This window comes from Rhineura floridana, chromosome 1, assembly GCF_030035675.1.
Source record: "Rhineura floridana isolate rRhiFlo1 chromosome 1, rRhiFlo1.hap2, whole genome shotgun sequence".
Taxonomy (NCBI): Eukaryota; Metazoa; Chordata; class Lepidosauria; order Squamata; family Rhineuridae; genus Rhineura; species Rhineura floridana.
This window is the reverse complement of record NC_084480.1, coordinates 4,496,044-4,512,232: the sequence shown is the minus strand read 5'-3', so window position 1 is coordinate 4,512,232 and position 16,189 is coordinate 4,496,044. Positions and strand designations below refer to the sequence as shown.

Genomic DNA, 16,189 nt, shown 5'->3' with positions numbered 1-16,189 from the left:
GCACGTACCTGCTCCTTCAGAGGAAGTACAACCCTGTCCAGAGCAGGCAACTGGCCTATCATTTAAACAAAAGAACCATCTATGCAGAGAACCATAGTCATTCCAGGATTCAAACTCAGTTTACTGGTCCTCATCCAGTCCACCATTGCATTTATGCAATGGCCCAGGGCTTTCACAGCCACTCCTGATTCAGATGTTATGCAGAAATAGAGCTGTATGTCATCTGTGTATTGATGACACCATGCTCCAAAGCTCTTAATGACCATTCCCAATTGCTTCACGCAGATGTTAAATGGAACTGGGGACAAAATAGTGCCCTGTGGAGCCCCATTGCACAAGTTGTGAGCTCCTGCTGGGAGGAAGGGCGGGATATAAATCAAATAATAAATAAAAAGTTCCAGGGAGCAAAACCACAATCCCCCAATGCTACTCTTGGGACTTGATCTCACAGACAGGAATGAAACCACTGTAGTACATTTTCTTTGATGTTCCTCTGAGGCAGTGTATCCAGGAGGATGCTATAGTCCAGCCTTTCCCAACCGGTGTGCCTCCAGACATTGTTGGACCACACCTCCCATCTTTCCTGATCATTGGCAATGCTGGCTGAGGCTGATGGGAGTTGTGGTCCAACAACATCTGGAGGCACACTGGTTGGGAAAGGCTGCTATAGTCAATGGTACCAAAGGCTGCTGAGAGGTTGAATAAGAGTAACATTTGTTGCACTCCCCATTCCCTCTCTTAATAAAGGTCATCCATCATGACGGCCAAGACTGATTCAATCCGAAATCTAGGCCTGAACCAAGTTTGAAGTGGATCCAGGTAATCATTGTAATCTAGGAACACTTGCAGTTGCTCTGCCATAACTCTCTCCATAGTCTCCCCTCCCCCAAAAGGTGTATTGGTGACTGGTTGGTAGTTGTTACACACCATCAGATCTAGGGTGGGCTTATTAAGGCGAGGACTCACCACTGCCTCTTTAAGGACGACAGGCACCACCCTAACACAGTGATGCGTTCACAATATCCTGGACCCATCCAGCCACTCCACTTTAGCTAGAGTTTAACCAGCCAGAAAGTACAGGGGTCCAGAGCTCACATGGCCAGATACATTACTGTAAGCATTCTGTCCATATCATCAGGCCACATCCACTGCAAATTATCCCATAACACAGGGTCATATATAGCATTGTACATCTTGACTGGATATCACATAATAGTGGCATCTAAGTCACTTCGAAGATGAGCAACTTCGTCGTGCAAACTGCTCACGGCTAGTCACTGTGTGTTCTCAAGGCTGGCCCCAAATCCGCATTATCTAGGGTCTGAACCACATGGAACAAATCTGCTAGCTGACTCTCCAAGGACACTGTGAGGTATGACTTTGCTGCTTTCACAGTCATGTGGTAGGTGCTGTTATGTGTCCTAAAACGTGTGTGTTTGGCTTCAGATTTCTGCCACTTGCGCTCCAGTCTTCATCCAACCCATTTTATCAATCACAACTCCTTAGAACACTAGGGAGCAATGTGTTCTCTATGGTTGGTGCTGGAGAGGACCCTTTGGAGCAATTGTGCTCATGGCCCCTACGCACCTTGCTGTTGTGCAGCAAAATAAGAGCCTTGACATGATCACTCGCTCTGTCCACTGGGAAGTCCTCCAGAGAAATCGGAAGTCTGTTCTCTGAGAGCTGACCTTTCAAACTCTTCATCAAGTAATTGTCATTAATTTCTCTTCCTCGCTTTTTGATCCTTGTTCTAAAAGCCTGTTAAAGGATTGGGTGACCAGATAATGAGTGGTTTTAAATGCCACCTATGTTTAGACAGTAAATGTGATATTCCTCAACTTACTGCTTGAAGCTGATTAAGAACAACTTATACTTTGTCATATAGATAGTGCAGGGAATGGCTTGGAGGCTGAAATTCCTATCATTAAAAGGGATAGGAGTTGCCTGAGCCATAGCCAAAAGCCAGATGGGACACATCCTGTGAAATGCTGTCTACTTGACACATGGTCAGCACCATGTCCATTGTTTCCAACTTAATCTGTTTCTGCCTCCTCTGCCGCTCCTTGGAATTGCTTGTTAAGTTGGAAAATTAAGTCCCCGGTGAGTCTAAGTGACTGGTTTGGATTCAACCCAATGTAAAGAACAAAAATTAGTGTCTTACTCAGCTAGCAGAAGCCAGTACAAGGATTCCCACTAGCACAACAGGACTTTGCCCCCCCTTGCCCTCCCCAAATCTGTTCCAGAGGGTCAGGAGAAGCCCCAGAACAGCGTGTGGAGGGAAGATAGGGCAGATTGTTCTGTCAACGCAAGCATTTCTGCTTGCCTGATGAAACAATCTCCTAAGTGCTACGTTAAATATAACCGTTAGGTTTTTAAAGCACCATGACTTGCATTGCTGATGCAGTATGTGTATCATTGTCTGGAAAGTGGGATATCATAAGTTTGCAAATATGACATCATACACAGATCCAGGAACAAGTTATTCACATGTTGACCTTTTCAGCTGAGCTTGGTGAGAAAGACCATTAAAACAGCTTCTAGCATCATATGGAGTTGTGGGCTATAAGGGTGGCGTATGAGGCTTGTGGAGCTAGGAGTCTCCCCTGTATGAAAGAGGAATGCCAGCAAGTAGCTTCACATACGCAGTCCGTGTCTGACTCTGCAGACTTGTTTAGAGTACACAACACAAAACTGCACTAGTTGCTGCAAACCTTTGGGAAATGCCATCTGTTTTGAAGCTAAAATGACGGTGGACTCTTAATTCAGCCATTCCGGCTTCTCTTCCTCCGCCTTGATCCAGCTTGGGTCCACTATACTCGCAGATTGCATTGCAAATTTTGTTTCAGAATAATACCGTAACCCAAAAGTGATTTGTATTTTAACTCTTGATTTTAAAATTGCAATATATAGAAATAGATATCTCTTTGTAAGCCAGATCACACTGTACAATCCTAGCAAGGCTGTCAACCAGGGAGAGGCTGGTGACTCCTGTAAAATTTCGATGGTGCTATTTGTAGTTTTCTAGGTGGGTAGAATGTGCAAAATTTGACCACACCAAATTGTGCCCTTCTGTAATTAATTCTCATCTCCAAAGAAAATAATGTCTTCCAGTGCAGATAAAGCTTGGTTGAAATGTGTGGTGTGCATGAGCCTCTCTTATCCCCTCCAGTAATCCACCACGAAAGGGATGGGAACAGGAGCCTCTTCGTTGCCTTCTTCTAATGTTTCAGCATGTAGGTGGCTGCACCTGCAAAAGAAAGGCTTATGCCACAGTTCCCCAGGCCTTCCTTCTGCTATTGTAGCTCAGATCTGGCTGCCTTTTGGTGAAGGTAGATATGTAAAGTGGACACTCCCTCCACATTCCTCATAGTTTCTGGCAAAACAAAAATGTGCCAGCATTCCTGCTGTTGAATGATGTCTGATAATTGCCTCATATTTCTGAAGTTCAGAGGTGTGTTACAAAGCACCCCTAAAATCCAGCTCTTGCTGTAAGTATGGCAGCCTGCACCTGGAAAGGGAAAATCTATTTTGGCCTGGAAAGGCAAGGGGGGAGCCCCCATTACAGTAATGCAGGCAGGGTGTTTTCAAGGGAGCTGAGTTGCAACACCTCCTGCTAAATCCATTGATTGCTGTCTCCTTTCACTGTAAATCTTTGCCACTGTCAGTCTGTAAATTTATCCCTTGTAAATGTAAGCAACAGAAGTGTTAAGCCAAGATATAAACACTTAAAGTGTCACTCCCAACACAAGTTTTAGTGGCCTGAGGCTCCAGCCAGGAAAGCCTGAAAGAAATGTTAATCTTTTATTTATTTATTTATTATTTGATTTATATCCCGGCCTTCCTCCCAGCAGGAGCCCAGGGCAGCTTTTCCCCCACCCACCTAGACAGCAGAATGAAGGTGCATTTTTAGCAGCCCTTTCTCAGAGATTTGGGGCAAACTCTATTCCCGGTTGGCACCCCTTTAAACTTTTAACAGTCAGCAGCTACCAGGAAGTCTTTGTTTTTATTTTAATAAGCAGAGGTCTGGCCATAAAAGCTGCTACTAGCCAGTCAGATTTTGGGGGTTTCCCTCCAGGGGGAGCTTCTCTCCAAAGTCCCTTGCAGAGGGGGCAGATTTCCTGCCAGCGATCTCTTCTGCAGAAGAGGTAGTATAGCTCTTCCTTATGCTCACCCAGTTTCTCTGGAGCTCCTTCCTCTTTTTCCTTGCTTTGTTGTTTTGCAGTATCACAATCGCTCAAGGAAGATGGTGTCAAACCTCTCTGCATTCCTGACCAAAATTCTCTGAGCCAGTGCTTTAAGCTGGCAATAGGTCTTTTCCCTTCTCTAGGCTTCTGTGACCTTTCACAAGATGCTGTTTTTTCCACTCTAAGTCCAAACTTAGTTGCCATTTCCTCTTTATCCATTTCTTCCCAAAGCTTTGTAGCAGCCCCCTTCAAACATCTCCACTGGGTGTATTTCTCCCTACCTTCCTGCTGCCTATTTTTATATCTGTTTTCCTTTCTGTTAAAATAGGTCATACTGGTGGCTGCTTTGAGCTCTCTAGAACTGAACTCTTTGCCTTTCCTAGTGGCCCAAACCTTCCTCATTCCAAATGTTTTTCCACAAGTCTTCACCCCACACACGCGTGCACTATCAGTAGTTTCTTTGTGTTATGTTGGACTGCATTAGAACTTTCTTTCTTTCTTTCTTTCTTTCTTTCTTTCTTTCTTTCTTTCTTTCTTTCTTTCTTTCTTTCTTTCTTTCTTTCTTTCTTTCTTTCTTTCTTGATTGATTGATTGATTGATTGATTGATTGATTGATTGATTGATTGATTGATTGATTGATTGATTGATTGATTGATTGATTGATTGATTGATTGATTGATTGAATGATTGATTGATTGAATGAATGAATGAATGAATGAATGAATGAATGAATGAATGAATGAATGAATGAATGAATGAATGATATCCCGTTCTTCCTCCCAGCAGGAGCCCAGGGCGGCAAACAAAAGCACTAAAAACACTTTAAAACATCAAGAAAACAGACTTTAAAATACATTCAAACAAAACACCTTTAAAAATTGTCTTAAAAAGCTTTCATCTTAAAAAAAAGGTTAAAAACACATTGTTTAAAATTCACTAATAGGCAAAAAAAATCTTGCGGTTTAAGAATGTACCTATAGCCCACAGATATTTCTATCAAACTTTAAAAAACAGGAAAATTGGGCAGCTATAGTGAACGTACCAGGGGAGCAGGAGACCTGACCTCCTCTCTGAGATATTGTACTGCCCTACAAATTTGGCAAAATACAAACACAATTTGGGTTGGTCTCTCACAGTCCAATCCACTTCCTGTGTAGCTTGGAAGAATTTGGAGAGAGTTCCAGTATTTCAAAAATACCTTAAAAATACAGTCCCTTGGATTGTCTTTAAGTGAATGTGCCATCTCTCATTCTGAGGTCTTCTGCTGCCAGTAAAGTATAAAAGTAGTTTTGTTGCAAGAGGGTCTCCTCTAGGGTCAGCCCAGGCCTTGGGTTACACAGCCAGTACCCAAAGGGCCCACATCCACATGTAGCAGAAGCACAGCCTGCCAACAGATGTGCACATGTGGAAAACATTCCTGAAAGATCAGTTCAGTGGCAACCTGGCAGGTTTAGTATCAAAAGTAAAGCCCTTACATTTGAAGTTTCCTCCTGTCCATTTGGCGTAAGCTGTGCTGCATAACCCATATATTTGTACCTTTGAATGTTAAGAGTTTGCCGATTCTTGCTTCACTGCTGGCTGATGCTGACAAGATTCTTTTCTGGACACATTGGACAGGCTGCATCATAGAGGTTATGCAGGGAAAAGGCTGTTAGGAATAGGTGAGGGAGGGTGCCTTGGTGAACTATCACTTCATGATTTATTGTAGTCATTTCAGTTGGAGAAGGGGTAGATTATCTGACTGTGCACTAAATGTTTATTAACCTGCACATATTTCATAATTTGGATTACAATATTTCGGGTACAGGGGTTTGGTTACAGGGTTTGAAGGAAACTTTAGTAAGGCATGAGAGGATAGTGAGCTTGAGCCATCATGGTGACAAGTAGTTTGGCGAAACTTCCAGTGGCCAAAGGGGGCACATTTTCCTCCTGTGTAAGGAGGATTTTAAACCCCTTGATTTTGTATCTAATTCTCATAACCCTTATGCACATTTTAAAACTTCTAGTGTGGTATGTAGAATCTTAATTTTTGTGCCAGATTCCAGGTGTGTTGAATACAGGCAGCTTTATTGATAAAGTAGGGTTGTGGTGTTTATCACATTATAAAAAGCTGAACCAATATTTACAGAATGATTCCACTAGGTAGAGAGCGTGTGGTGGAAGAATATGCTGGTATGATGACAGAAGGTTACTAATGCTTTTTGAAAATGTCTTTCAGATTCTAAATGGCTGCTAGGAAGTCGGGGTCCGACTTTCATGGTAAGTGAAGTGCAAGTCTTGTGTTTTGGGTGTGGCAGGGTACTCAACATCCCAAAGCAGTGTAGAGAATGTTAAAAATGAAACTATCAACAAAGATTTATACTGGGGTCACCAACCTTTTTTTGACCAGCTGGCACATTTTGAATTTTGAGCAAGTGTTATGAATGCCAGTCACAAAATGGTTGCCAGAGGCACATGGCATAACACAAAGTTAAAATGTAGTCATTTCTGTGTGCGCCCCCCCCCCCCCCCAGCAACCTCATGCCTGCCATGGGAAGTCATCTGTGTCCTGTTGGTCCTGATTGTGGAGATCATGCAGTATTACTCTCACAAATACACAACAATGCTGTTGCAGCCTAATATCAGGGAGCATTTCCCGGTAGTAGAAAAAATATAAAAGGTGACCACACTGTGTACACTCATGCATGTGTGCACACTGTCTGGTTGTCTGCCTGTTTGTCTCTCATACACACTCACAAGCACACACTCACCGTACTTTAGCATCCACCCCAGAAATCAGAAAAGCATCTCCACATACATCTCTCTTTCTGCCTAAGAGCATCTCTCTCTGTTTCTCAGAAAAGTCCCTCCATGGGTGAAGGGCCTGCCATTTACTTACCCCCCCCAAAAAAAAGAAGACATGAGGGAGAATGGGGAAGTAGGTGCCTCCAGAGAGTAGACAGCATGGGCCCAGATGGACCAGTGGCCTGGCTTGGTATCCAGCATGCACCCTCCAAGCTTCCTAAGGCCTGCTGATCCCCTAAATCTGTTGCTGTCCCCCTAGAATCATAGAATGGCAGAGTTGGAAGGGGCCTGTAAGGCCATCGAGTCCAACCCCCTGCTCAGTGCAGGACTCAAACTTGAATCATACCTGACAGGTGGCTGTCCAGCTGCCTCTTGAAAGCCTCCAGTGCTGGAGAGCCCTCCACCTCCCAAGGCCATTAGCTTCTGTTAGCTCTACTCTCTTGCATACTTCTATGTACTGTGCTACCTTCTTGCCTGTTGTTATAGTACAATGCAGTGATATGGAAAATAGACTTGGGATGCCAACAGCTATTGGAAACAGGTGTGTAGAGAATCAGATGGACCATGAAGCTGCAGGACAAGAAATGGGCAGGCCTGCTTTTGTAGAGGTGGAAGGGTGCCTGGAAACCCCATTAAGCCCATCTGTGTACTTAACAGGGAGAGGATGCTTAGTTTTAGTTACAGTAGCATATGCCTTCAGATTATTATCTGGGTGCCTAATATTATAAAATATGGCCTTTTAAGCATAAAAATTGAAGGGGGTTTGTAACTAAAAATGCCAGCATATGGTTATTTTTATCAGTTTTGGGGGAGAGCGGGATATGGCAGTTTTTAGGAGACAGTTGCCGAACCAGACACTCTGTGATTACATTTGAATTGAAAATAAATAGTTTGCTTTTCAGTTGGCGTCATACTTTTTTGCTCTTACTGAGGACTTGGTTTAGACTGGCAAAATGGGTATTTGTATTGAAAGATGAATACAAAATCACTGATGTGTTTCACTCCTTCCCATTAGGGACCTTCAGTTATCTTGATGACGTCCCGTTCAAGATAGGAGACAAGTTCAAAGCACCAGCTAAAGTTGGCTTGCCCATTGGCTTCTGTTTGCCTGACTCTCCACAGCTTGTAAGGGACGCCCAGGTGAATTTTCCTTGTTTTGTGCAGAACTGTAGTAGAAGTCTTTTTGAATTTGCCGAGCCATACTTTTGCACAAGCATACTTAGGATCCGCTTCAGTTGTTACTCTGAACTCGCTCACTATCACTATACATGATTAAAAGCACTTCATTCTGAACAACTAAAGCCGGCCTCCCTCTCATTAGCTGCACTAGAATGACTGCTTCTGGCTTCCTTAAAATAGAATTTTTGGTTTGTCAGCCCCTGCCCTGTGCCTGCCTTAATCCATCTCAAAGCCAAATAAGGAAGAGGAGGTTCTAAAGCAAGAGTGCACAGCTCAGGGCATAAATACATATCTAGCTTTGGTAACCAGTAGCAGAAAATTCATCTTGAAGATATGGAAGGGGAGCTTCTTCCTTTGCTCGTTGTTCTAAAAGTTGCTGGATGAATGCTTTGTCTTCACAGCTGATCTGTATTGGCCTCACTTAGCCTTTGCATACTGTAACATCATAAAGTTTAGGGTTTTTTAAATTCTGTTCCTAGTAAACTTATTCAACAATGCAGGAGAAGGCTGTATAATTATTTCTATATAGCTTTAAAACTAAAGTTTTAAAAAATAATCCTTGAGAGCTCTCAGGAAGCAAATTGCAATTCCAGGTCAGTTGGAACAAACCTCTCAAAAAGACATTTAGACCTCTGGTGTTGTTTTTTTAAATTATCCTAAAGTAGAAAAAGGTTTTAAAAAGAGGATTATTACTACTTGTATCCATAATACGAAAGAGCATAAAAAGAGAAATAAGTACTCAGTATACAATAGCTTAGCTTCACAGCATGATCGTCATGTTCAATAAATATTGAGTATAATACATAATTTATTCAACAAATCATTATTTTTCCTGGTAACGAGACTGCTACAAATTGCTCCTACTTTATTAAGGCTCCACCTTCTATCATGTAATTCATGCCATTCACAAGGGCATACAATGTATGCTGACAGTTCCTAATATTTCCTTAATATATTTGACCACAGGGTCCTTAGCGCTTACTTAGCACTTCTGTTCTTCTAACTTTGCTGTTAGATTAATTGTTCTCATTTTTTCCTAATTAATTCTATTTTAGTTGGGGGTTGGCTTTTCCTCCAATATCTAGCATATCGCATCCATGCTCAGGTAAGTACTTACAGCGGCTGCCTCTGTTGTATTTTTGGTCTGCTGTGGTCTCAGCTCTTGCTTCTATGCAACATGCCTTGGAGTTTTGCAGTCCGCAACAGTCACAGGTTCTTCTGCACTCTGGTCAAGCTGCCATGTTAGCAGGGGCCAGAATATTCTTGGACAAACTGGAGTCCTCCTTCTCATTGTTGTTGCCATCCTTCCAGTCCTCATTTGCTTTACTACTTGGAGGGATAGACAATTTCTTTGTGTTTGAGTTAGCAAAAATTCTGACCTAAAATTTAAGTAAGAGGTATATAAATGTGTTTAAATGAGTAAGACCCTTACACCCCTAATGAAGAGGTTGGTCTGATGTCACACATCAGCACATATCGCTTCGGAGAGGATGTCATTGGTCCCATCGTTCCTGCATCTCTTCTTACCTTGGTGTCTTGTGTCTCCTCTCCCCCCCCCCCCGGCAGTATGATTTCTCCCTGGAAAAGAGGACTATTGAGTGGGCTGAGAACATTAAAAGAATTCAGGCTGCCCAGGAAGAGGCTGAACGAAAGGCGGGGGTGGCCCAAGCAAATACAAAGGCAGCCTTGGAGGAGCCGAGCCCAGCCGGCTTCTCGGACAGCAGTTGCCCAGAGAATGTCATGCCACCACCCATCAACCCTATCCTTGCCAGTCTGCACCACAATTACATTCTTATTCCTACCCCAGCCAACAGCAGCACTCTAAAGCAAAAAGTCTTAAGTCCTCCCCATACAAAGGCTGATTTCAACCCAGCAGATTTTGAGTGTGAAGAAGACCCCTTTGACAAACTGGAATTAAAAACGCTTGACGATAAAGAGGAACTGAAAAACATTCTGCAGCTCCATGTTGGTACCACAGGCCCAATAGTGGCCCAACTACTAGACAATAGCTTGCCCAAAGTATCATCTGAGTCTGTATTACAAGATCAGGAGGTTTTGGCATCCTTGGAAAGGGCCACTTTGGACCTCAAGCCCCTTCATAAACCAAATGGTCTTATTGCTTTACCGCAGCTGGGGGGTTGTGAAAAGATGTCCCTGTCTTCCAAAGTGTCCCTCTCGCCTGTGACATCAGTGAGCAATATCAAGTCTCTCTCCTTCCCAAAGCTTGACTCGGATGAGAGTGACTTGCAAACAGCGAAGCTCGCAAACACGTTCCTCGGCGCATCCTGCCTTCGTAACAGCACTTTCCTCAGCTCTTTGCAGAGCAAAGCCAGCGAACTGAATGGGCATCATGTGGCTGGGCTTTCCAACCTCAACATGGAGAGTGGCCCAGAGGCGCAAACAGTATCCTCCACATCCAGACTGCCTTCTCTGCCCACCTCAGTAGCATGTACAGAAGAAATTCCAGCTCTCACCACAGCCACGGTGGTAAGTGCTGCACAACAGGGCACTTGATGTGGGCAGCAGGGGAGGGAAACGCAGTAGCGAGTCAACATAGTCTAAATGAAACTGGGATTCCTTATTTCTGAAAAGGGGGAAATCTTGTTGTCATTTTGTTGCTGTTGGGGTTATTGATGTGTTGGATTGCATGATGCTCCACCATGAGTCTTCTTTCCTGCATCTAATGACCCAGACTGTGCCTGTAGGTGCAACACACATACATGTATGCGCTCTTCTCTCGCTTTTGTCATGGATACTTCTTGGGTGGCTTTGGTTTTTTGCAGAACAGCCTAGTGAGGGTTGCTTGGCTTCAAGTTTAGTGGACTTTAGCTTGGCTGAATGTGAAATCTAATTCATGTTGTGGCTCTTCCTGAGAGTGGTTCTGCAGTTTGTACCCAAATGTGTAATGGAAATTAATGTCTAGAGGGCCAGACATGTTGACCTGTTGCTGCAGAAACAGCAGTCTCATGTGATGAGACGATAAACATCCTTTATTATGGCATAATAAACTTTTGTGGACTAGAGCCCACTCCCATCTGAAGTTGGTTCTAGTGTGGAAAAGCTTACTGTGCTACAATAAAATTTGTTAGGCTCTAAGGTGCCACAGGACTGTGTTCTTTTTATGGAGAAAACAACAGCCCCCTGGATGGGGCTTGTTAGCAATTGCCCAGCAAGCTGGAATGTTGCAGTGGCTGGAGTGGATTTCCCTTTAGAGACTATCCTGATTCTTCGACTGTGTTAATTAAACATAATCCTATTGCACGTCCTGGAAGTGATTTTTACAAGGTCTCTTCCTATAACGCATCTCTGAAATGTGGGTTTCTGGCTGTGCAGGTCTGAGAGTTCCGTTGCAACTTTCTCTGTTGGCTTTTGCCTTGGTTGTTAGCTCTCCTGGGTCCTACTCTTTGTCTCTTAGGAAATATCCTTATGGAGAATCCTTCTCGGGGTCCTGCTTTTCCCCCAGCTGCCTCTCTCTTAACATGTAATTGATTCTGCCTGTCTTACTGATCTTGTTGCCATGGTAAAAGCTGGCAGTAGGCCCAGCTACAGAGATCTAGGTCCAGCATGCTTTAAACTTGGTGTTTGCCCTTTGGGGAAATCTTAAAACAACACAGCCAAGTTGGGACAGTACGGCTCTCGATAAATGGGCACCATTTCAGTTCTTTTAGGTATTCTCACTTCTTTCATTCTGGGTTACTTGAGTGGTAAATGGTAAAACTGCTCGTTTTTTACACAGGCAGGTGAAACAGCACCCCCTCCCCCAAATAGCTGTCATTCAAGGCTTTTGCTCAGGATGAATTGATTTCAATAAAGCTGATGAATAGTTTTTTTGGGGGGGAGACCATAAAAGTTATTAATAGCTTCCCTTTTTGAAATTCATGTTTTCTGGCCAACTATTTATTATAACGGGTTGCTCAGCTGCTAGAACGAACTGGTTTGCAACTAGATTGAGCATAAAGTTAACACAAAGCAGCCTTGTGTTTAAGAATTTGCCTGGTAATCCCAGGTCAGAAGGAATTCTGTGGCAACGAATGGCCTGTAAAAGGAGGAAAGATTGCTTCATTCCTGCTGCTGATAGCTTGCTTGTCATATCTGCTCCCCATGGAAAGAGGGGCTTTTCCTCCTCTGTGGCCTGCATGGAAATGCAGCAGGCTGGCAGAAGAGGGAGGGATTGCTTTACCCACCAGTGCATTTGGCAGAAGCAATCTTTTTTTACTAGCTACTAGACAAGATTAATATTAATATTGTATGCTAATATCTGTGGAGGGAAGTAAATTGAGGCTGAATCCTGAAAAGACGGATGTTATATGTCCAGAGTTCTCATGTCTCTGTGTCAGATTTGCTTAATATGTTTTTAACCTTTAAAAAAAGTTTTTAAAATGTTTTTAATGCTGTTTTGGCTTAATGTATTTTAAGATTTGTTTTTATTATGTTTTAAAGTGTTTTAGTGCTTTGTTTGCTGCCCTGGGCTCCTGCTGGGAGGAAGGTTGGGATACAGAATGAATGAATGTATGTATGTCTGGGAGATGGCCTGTTCTGGATGGGGTTGCAGTCCCCTGGAAGGAGCAGACCTGCAGCTTGGAGGGACTCCTGGATCCAGCCTTGTCACTGGAGGCTGAGGTGGTCTCAGTGGCTAGGAATGCTTTTTTCCAGTTCTGGCCCCTTTTGGACAGAGAAGACTCCATGCTCTGGTAATTTCCAGATTTGATTATTACAATGTGCTTTATGTAGGGCTGCCCTTAAGATGACTCGGAAATTTCAACTGGTCCAAAATGCAGCAACCAGATTACTGGCTGGGGGTCCCTTTAGAACTCCTAACCCCGGTTTTAAAACAGCTGCATTGGTTACCAATTTGTTTCTGGGCCCAATTCAAGAGGCTCATGTTAGTGTTTTAAGCCCTAAACAAAAGACCACCTCCTTCCCTGCAGACCTCCTCGGGTGTTGAGATAGGCAGAGGGGGCCATTTGGTAGTTCTGCCATCCTCGGAAGCTCAGGGGAGGGGGCAGAAGGTGGTCCAGGAGAGGCCATTCTCTGTGGCAACCCGAGTTGTGGAACTCTCCGCAGAGGTGCACCTGGCAGCTTCACTGTAGTTTTCAGTGAATGCTGAAGACGCATCTCTTTACTCTGGCGTTTGACACCTGAGATGTATATTTTTAGGAATCACCCTAATTTTTGTGATTTGATTTAGATTGTTTTTAACCGTTTTTAATGATATGTTTTTAAACTCTTGTCACCCGCCCTGGGACCTTTGGGTGAAGGGCAGGCAATACATCGAAAGACGAGTAATAGTGATAACGATGACATCAAAACCTTTGGCTGTAGAGCACACACTCCATTTGCACTGCTGAATTATGTCTGCTTATGGAAAATGCAAGGATACTAAGTGAGATTGCTCATTCAAAGACTAAGGCTTCAACCCTACGTATACTTGTATGGAAAGGAATCTCACTGAAGAAAATGGAACTTATTTTTGCTCAAATAAATATAAGATTGGTCTGTAAAAGGTGCCCAGGCTTTTCCAGAAGCAAGGGGTGATAGTTACTGGGCAAAATAGTCTATCTCTGTGAGATGGAAAACAAGTGTCAGTGTCAGAGACAAATAGTGGTAACGAGAGAGGAAGTTCTAAGCTTAATGGACAATATAAAAACTGACAAATCACCGGGCCCGGATGGCATCCACCCGAGAGTTCTCAAAGAACTCAAATGTGAAATTGCTGATCTGCTAACTAAAATATGTAACTTGTCCCTTGGGTTCTCCTCCGTGCCTGAGGACTGGAAAGTGGCAAATGTAACGCCAATCTTCAAAAAGGGATCCAGAGGGGATCCCAGAAATTACAGGCCAGTTAGCTTAACTTCTGTCCCTGGAAAACTGGTAGAAAGTATTATTAAAGCTAGATTAACTAAGCACATAGAAGAACAAGCCTTGCTGAAGCAGAGCCAGCATGGCTTCTGCAAGGGAAAGTCCTGTCTCAGTAACCTATTAGAATTCTTTGAGAGTGTCAACAAGCATATAGATAGAGGTGATCCAGTGGACATAGTGTACTTAGACTTTCAAAAAGCGTTTGACAAGGTACCTCACCAAAGGCTTCTGAGGAAGCTTAGCAGTCATGGAATAAGAGGAGAGGTCCTCTTGTGGATAAGGAATTGGTTAAGAAGCAGAAAGCAGAGAGTAGGACTAAACGGACAGTTCTCCCAATGGAGGGCTGTAGAAAGTGGAGTCCCTCAAGGATCGGTATTGGGACCTGTACTTTTCAACTTGTTCATTAATGACCTAGAATTAGGAGTGAGCAGTGAAGTGGCCAAGTTTGCTGACGACACTAAATTGTTCAGGGTTGTTAAAACAAAAAGGGATTGCGAAGAGACCCAAAAAGACCTCTCCAAACTGAGCGAACGGGCAGAAAAATGGCAAATGCAATTCAGTATAAACAAGTGTAAAATTATGCATATTGGAGCAAAAAATCTTAATTTCACATATACGCTCATGGGGTCTGAACTGGCGGTGACCGACCAGGAGAGAGACCTCGGGGTTGTAGTGGACAGCACGATGAAAATGTCGACCCAGTGTGCGGCAGCTGTGAAAAAGGCAAATTCCATGCTAGCGATAATTAGGAAAGGTATTGAAAATAAAACAGCCGATATCATAATGCCATTGTATAAATCTATGGTGCGGCCGCATTTGGAATACTGTGTACAGTTCTGGTCGCCTCATCTCAAAAAGGATATTATAGAGTTGGAAAAGGTTCAGAAGAGGGCAACCAGAATGATCAAGGGGATGGAGCGACTCCCTTACGAGGAAAGGTTGCAGCATTTGGGGCTTTTTAGTTTAGAGAAAAGGCGGGTCAGAGGAGACATGATAGAAGTGTATAAAATTATGCATGGCATTGAGAAAGTGGATAGAGAAAAGTTCTTCTCTCTCATAATACTAGAACTCGTGGACATTCAAAGAAGCTGAATGTTGGAAGATTCAGGACAGACAAAAGGAAGTACTTCTTTACTCAGCGCATAGTTAAACTATGGAATTTGCTCCCACAAGATGCAGTAATGGCCACCAGCTTGGACGGCTTTAAAAGAAGATTAGACAAATTCATGGAGGACAGGGCTATCAATGGCTACTAGCCATGATGGCTGTGCTCTGCCACCCTAGTCAGAGGCAGCATGCTTCTGAAAACCAGTTGCCGGAAGCCTCAGGAGGGGAGAGTGTTCTTGCACTCGGGTCCTGCTTGCGGGCTTCCCCCAGGCACCTGGTTGGCCACTGTGAGAACAGGATGCTGGACTAGATGGGTCACTGGCCTGATCCAGCAGGCTCTTCTTATGTTCTTATGTTCTTATGTCGTTTGTGGCAGAATCATACATGCTCATTTTCAGAACTGAACATATTGCAGGACTCTGGTCACTGGGCATCGAGAGAGAGCACAAGGTCTTCCATAGGGACTCAGTGATAATCCTGGTAAGATGCACAAAGGCATCGCCTGGGTTCTGGGGCCGGGCCCCCACTATCAAGCCGCTCAGAGAAGGGTGTGTTGTGCTGCATTGCATCATGGCTGTTGGAGGACTGCCTCACAATTCTTCCTTACAAAGACAAGCAATCTGTCATAAGTTCAGTTTTAAGAGGTTATATATTTGCTTTAAGTTCAGATGTCATTGCAATTTAGGTTATTTTTTAAAAGTGAAATAATGTAGCTGAAATTTCTTTTAAAATCTGGATTAAATAAGCAGATTTTTTAAAAAATCTGCCCTGCTCTTGATAAGATGCCTATAGCTCCTCAAAGTAGAAAGTGGTGTCCTGTAGAAGGCCTACTACTGTGTGTGTGTTTAAGTGTCCCTTATTGCCTCACTTCCTCTGTAACAAAGGCTGGGTACTGGATCTGGCCACTAGGCCAGATTCCCAAATCCCCCCCCCCAAATCACCTACATGTCAATCACCTGATATGATCATAATGACATCTGGTGATTGATACATGTCAGACTTCAAAGGAGGTTGCTGTAACCACTGATCAGCTGATTGGTGGTTACAGCAACCTCCGTTGGAGATGAGCTTTCAAG

General features: G+C 43.5%; 1 protein-coding gene across 5 annotated transcripts in view; it reads left to right on the top strand.

Annotated features, from left to right (window-relative positions):
* The window catches only part of UBAP1 (ubiquitin associated protein 1), a 42,726-nt gene that overhangs the window by 21,589 nt on the left and 4,948 nt on the right, over positions 1 to 16,189 (top strand). For 4 of the 5 annotated variants that reach the window (XM_061613274.1, XM_061613294.1, XM_061613278.1 and 1 more), the window contains exons 2-4: positions 6,403 to 6,443; positions 7,984 to 8,108; positions 9,714 to 10,634. In XM_061613274.1, the coding sequence (XP_061469258.1) occupies positions 6,410 to 6,443; positions 7,984 to 8,108; positions 9,714 to 10,634 (1,080 nt within the window). In that variant the 5' untranslated portion in view covers positions 6,403 to 6,409. The remainder of the gene's footprint in view (positions 1 to 6,402; positions 6,444 to 7,983; positions 8,109 to 9,713; positions 10,635 to 16,189) is intronic. The other variant, XM_061613304.1, reaches the window with a different exon arrangement.